The 5,000-nt window shown below is 55.4% G+C and overlaps 1 protein-coding gene across 1 annotated transcript in view; it reads right to left on the reverse strand.

Annotated features, from left to right (window-relative positions):
- Positions 1-4,450, reverse strand: part of LOC124028734 (protein FAM186A-like) — an 8,691-nt gene extending 4,241 nt beyond the window's left edge. Inside the window, exons 1-2 of the mRNA XM_046340714.1 lie at positions 3,774-4,450; positions 3,112-3,429 (exon numbers count right to left, since the gene is read on the reverse strand). Coding sequence (XP_046196670.1) covers positions 3,112-3,429; positions 3,774-3,839 — 384 coding nt within the window. The 5' untranslated portion in view covers positions 3,840-4,450. The remainder of the gene's footprint in view (positions 1-3,111; positions 3,430-3,773) is intronic.
- Positions 4,451-5,000: the final 550 nt, after the last annotated feature.

Genomic DNA, 5,000 nt, shown 5'->3' on the forward strand with positions numbered 1-5,000 from the left:
CCGTTAACCTGGTCCAGCTGACCCTGTGGTGGACAGCACTGTTAACCTGGTCCAGCTGACTGGTGACAGACAGCACCGCCCACCTGGTCCAGCTGACTGGTGACAGACAGCACTGTTAACCTGGTCCAGCTGACTGGTGACAGACAGCACCGTTAACCTGGTCCAGCTGACCCTGTGGTGGACAGCACCGCCCACCTGGTCCAGCTGACTGGTGACAGACAGCACCGTCTACCTGGTCCAGCTGACTGGTGACAGACAGCACCGCCCACCTGGTCCAGCTGACTGGTGACAGACAGCACCGCCCACCTGGTCCAGCTGACTGGTGACAGACAGCACCGCCCACCTGGTCCAGCTGACTGGTGACAGACAGCACCGCCCACCTGGTCCAGCTGACTGGTGACAGACAGCACCGCCCACCTGGTCCAGCTGACTGGTGACAGACAGCACCGCCCACCTGGTCCAGCTGACTGGTGACAGACAGCACCGCCCACCTGGTCCAGCTGACTGGTGACAGACAGCACCGCCCACCTGGTCCAGCTGACTGGTGACAGACAGCACCGCCCACCTGGTCCAGCTGACTGGTGACAGACAGCACCGCCCACCTGGTCCAGCTGACTGGTGACAGACAGCACCGCCCACCTGGTCCAGCTGACTGGTGACAGACAGCACCGCCCACCTGGTCCAGCTGACTGGTGACAGACAGCACCGCCCCCACCTGGTCCAGCTGACTGGTGACAGACAGCACCGCCCACCTGGTCCAGCTGACTGGTGACAGACAGCACCGCCCACCTGGTCCAGCTGACTGGTGACAGACAGCACCGTTAACCTGGTCCAGCTGACTGGTGACAGACAGCACCGTTAACCTGGTCCAGCTGACCCTGTGGTGGACAGCACCGCCCACCTGGTCCAGCTGACTGGTGACAGACAGCACCGCCCACCTGGTCCAGCTGACTGGTGACAGACAGCACCGCCCACCTGGTCCAGCTGACTGGTGACAGACAGCACCGCCCACCTGGTCCAGCTGACTGGTGACAGACAGCACCGCCCACCTGGTCCAGCTGACTGGTGACAGACAGCACCGCCCACCTGGTCCAGCTGACTGGTGACAGACAGCACCGCCCACCTGGTCCAGCTGACTGGTGACAGACAGCACCGCCCACCTGGTCCAGCTGACTGGTGACAGACAGCACCGCCCACCTGGTCCAGCTGACTGGTGACAGACAGCACCGCCCACCTGGTCCAGCTGACTGGTGACAGACAGCACCGCCCACCTGGTCCAGCTGACTGGTGACAGACAGCACCGCCCACCTGGTCCAGCTGACTGGTGACAGACAGCACCGCCCACCTGGTCCAGCTGACTGGTGACAGACAGCACCGCCCACCTGGTCCAGCTGACTGGTGACAGACAGCACCGCCCACCTGGTCCAGCTGACTGGTGACAGACAGCACCGCCCACCTGGTCCAGCTGACTGGTGACAGACAGCACCGCCCACCTGGTCAGCTGACTGGTGACAGACAGCACCGCCCACCTGGTCCAGCTGACTGGTGACAGACAGCACCGCCCACCTGGTCCAGCTGACTGGTGACAGAGAGCACCGCCCACCTGGTCCAGCTGACTGGTGACAGACAGCACCGCCCACCTGGTCCAGCTGACTGGTGACAGACAGCACCGCCCACCTGGTCCAGCTGACTGGTGACAGACAGCACCGCCCACCTGGTCCAGCTGACTGGTGACAGACAGCACCGCCCACCTGGTCCAGCTGACTGGTGACAGACAGCACCGCCCACCTGGTCCAGCTGACTGGTGACAGACAGCACCGCCCACCTGGTCCAGCTGACTGGTGACAGACAGCACCGCCCACCTGGTCCAGCTGACTGGTGACAGACAGCACCGCCCACCTGGTCCAGCTGACTGGTGACAGACAGCACCGCCCACCTGGTCCAGCTGACTGGTGACAGACAGCACCGCCCACCTGGTCCAGCTGACTGGTGACAGACAGCACCGTTAACCTGGTCCAGCTGACTGGTGACAGACAGCACCGCCCACCTGGTCCAGCTGACTGGTGACAGACAGCACCGCCCACCTGGTCCAGCTGACTGGTGACAGACAGCACCGCCCACCTGGTCCAGCTGACTGGTGACAGACAGCACCGCCCACCTGGTCAGCTGACTGGTGACAGACAGCACCGCCCACCTGGTCCAGCTGACTGGTGACAGACAGCACCGCCCACCTGGTCCAGCTGACTGGTGACAGACAGCACCGCCCACCTGGTCCAGCTGACTGGTGACAGACAGCACCGCCCACCTGGTCCAGCTGACTGGTGACAGACAGCACCGCCCACCTGGTCCAGCTGACTGGTGACAGACAGCACCGTCTACCTGGTCCAGCTGAGAATGCTCTTTAGGTCAAGTCTGCTGTGGTTCGTTGAGAGGTAAAGTCTGCTATGGTTCGTTAAGAGGTAAAGTCTGCTATGGTTCGTTAAGAGGTAAAGTCTGCTGTGGTTCGTTAAGAGGTAAAGTCTGCTATGGTTCGTTAAGAGGTCAAGTCTGCTATGGTTCGTTAAGAGGTAAAGTCTGCTATGGTTCGTTAAGAGGTAAAGTCTGCTATGGTTCGTTAAGAGGTAAAGTCTGCTATGGTTCGTTAAGAGGTCAAGTCTGCTGTGGTTCGTTGAGAGGTAAAGTCTGCTGGGGTTCGTTAAGAGGTAAAGTCTGCTATGGTTCGTTAAGAGGTAAAGTCTGCTGTGGTTCGTTAAGAGGTAAAGTCTGCTGTGGTTCGTTAAGAGGTCAAGTCTGCTGTGGTTCGTTAAGAGGTAAAGTCTGCTGTGGTTCGTTAAGAGGTCAAGTCTGCTGTGGTTCGTTAAGAGGTCAAGTCTGCTGTGGTTCGTTAAGAGGTCAAGTCTGCTGTGGTTTGTTAAGAGGTCAAGTCTGCTGTGGTTCGTTAAGAGGTCAAGTCTGCTGTGGTTCGTTAAGAGGTCAAGTCTGCTGTGGTTTGTTAAGAGGTCAAGTCTGCTGTGGTTCGTTAAGAGGTAAAGTCTGCTGTGGTTCGTTAAGAGGTCAAGTCTGCTGTGGTTCGTTAAGAGGTGTAGGTGATGTAATGTTCGTGTGGCTCACCTGAGGAGGGGAGGGAGTCTGAAACACAGTCATCTCCTGTCCAATCACGTTCACTGATTGAGGATTTTGACCAATCAAAGGCTCCGATACAGAACGTAGAAGAGGATTCCGGCCAATGGCAGACACCGATACAGGATTCTGGCCAATGGCAGGCACCGATACAGGATTCTGGCCAATGGCAGGCTGTGTTGGAAGGTTGTGGTTGTATACAGTCAAAGGGTAGAGGACAGTCCTCAGTGCTCCTGTGTGGTCAGGCAAGGTTATGGGATAAAACCCAGTCCAGCCACCGATAGGTGGAGGTGGTCCTGTCTGTCTTACCTGGTCGATACACACAACATCATCATCACTTACATTTTCAGATTTTACATCGTCACTATCATCAGACAAACAGGCAGGCAGGCATGCAAACAGACATACAGACAGGCAGGCAGGCAGGCAGGCAGGCAGGCAGGCAGGCAGGCAGGCAGGCAGGCAGGCAGGCAGGCAGGCAGACAGACAGACAGACAGACAGACAGACAGACAGACAGACAGACAGACAGACAGACAGACAGACAGACAGACAGACAGACAGACAGACAGACAGACAGACAGACAGACAGACAGAGAGTCTGTGTACATCACCCATCATCAACAACAACAGCACTGTATCCATGGATACTCACAGGGTAGGCAGAGGCGGTGTAGATACAGAGTAACAGCAGCAGAAGCAGGCGTTTTCTCTCCACCATGATGTCCTGTATGTTCCTCTAGTAGCTGACTCCTTCCTCTAGTAGCTGACTCCTTCCTCTAGTAGCTGACTCCTTCCTCTAGTAGCTGACTCCTTCCTCTAGTAGCTGACTCCTCCCTCTAGTAGCTGACTCCTTCCTCTAGTAGCTGACTCCTTCCTCTAGTAGCTGACTCCTTCCTCTAGTAGCTGACTCCTTCCTCTAGTAGCTGACTCCTTCCTCTAGTAGCTGACTCCTTCCTCTAGTAGCTGACTCCTTCCTCTAGTAGCTGACTCCTTCCTCTAGTAGCTGACTCCTTCCTCTAGTAGCTGACTCCTTCCTCTAGTAGCTGACTCCTTCTTCTAGTAGCTGACTCCTTCCTCTAGTAGCTGACTCCTTCCTCTAGTAGCTGACTCCTTCCTCTAGTAGCTGACTCCTTCCTCTAGTAGCTGACTCCTTCCGAAACGGTTCGTATTTTCTTCCTGTTCTTCTCCGTCAACCAACGTTTAGTTTTCTCAGGTGTGCGTTTTTTCAATCTCCAAAATCTCAAACTTTAAAAAATGTAAATCTTTAATCTCAATCATATGTTATTTCTCTCACCTTTTTTCAACTGCAGCAAAAGTCACAAAGTCACCTCGTTCGTCTTCCTGTCTGTCCACTGCTCTGGAGCTTCTATTTCAACTCTGACCCCACCTGGAGACAGCCTATCAGAAAGCAGAGATTCACAGGAGGAAAAGACACATCATCACCACATGTATGTCTGAAAAAGAAACGTCATGTCTGGCACACACACACACACACACACACACACACACACACACACACACACACACACACACACACACACACACACACACACACACACACACACACACACACACACACACACACACACACACACACACACACACACACACACACACACACACACACACACACACACACACACACACACACACACAGGGTTTACATGTGGTTGACTTTCTGAAATGGTCATCATCTATCCTAATCCATTGCTTACTGCTCATGTCTCTACTACCTTTCTGTTCCAGACCATGTCTCTACCTCTCTGTCCCAAATCACGTCTCTCTGTCCCAAATCCTGTCTCTCTGTCCCAAATCATGTCTCTACCTCTCTGTCCCAGATCATGTCTCTACCTCTCTGTCCCAAATCATGTCTCTCTGT

This window comes from Oncorhynchus gorbuscha, unplaced genomic scaffold (genome assembly GCF_021184085.1).
Source record: "Oncorhynchus gorbuscha isolate QuinsamMale2020 ecotype Even-year unplaced genomic scaffold, OgorEven_v1.0 Un_scaffold_4754, whole genome shotgun sequence".
In the NCBI taxonomy this organism is placed as follows: domain Eukaryota; kingdom Metazoa; phylum Chordata; class Actinopteri; order Salmoniformes; family Salmonidae; genus Oncorhynchus; species Oncorhynchus gorbuscha.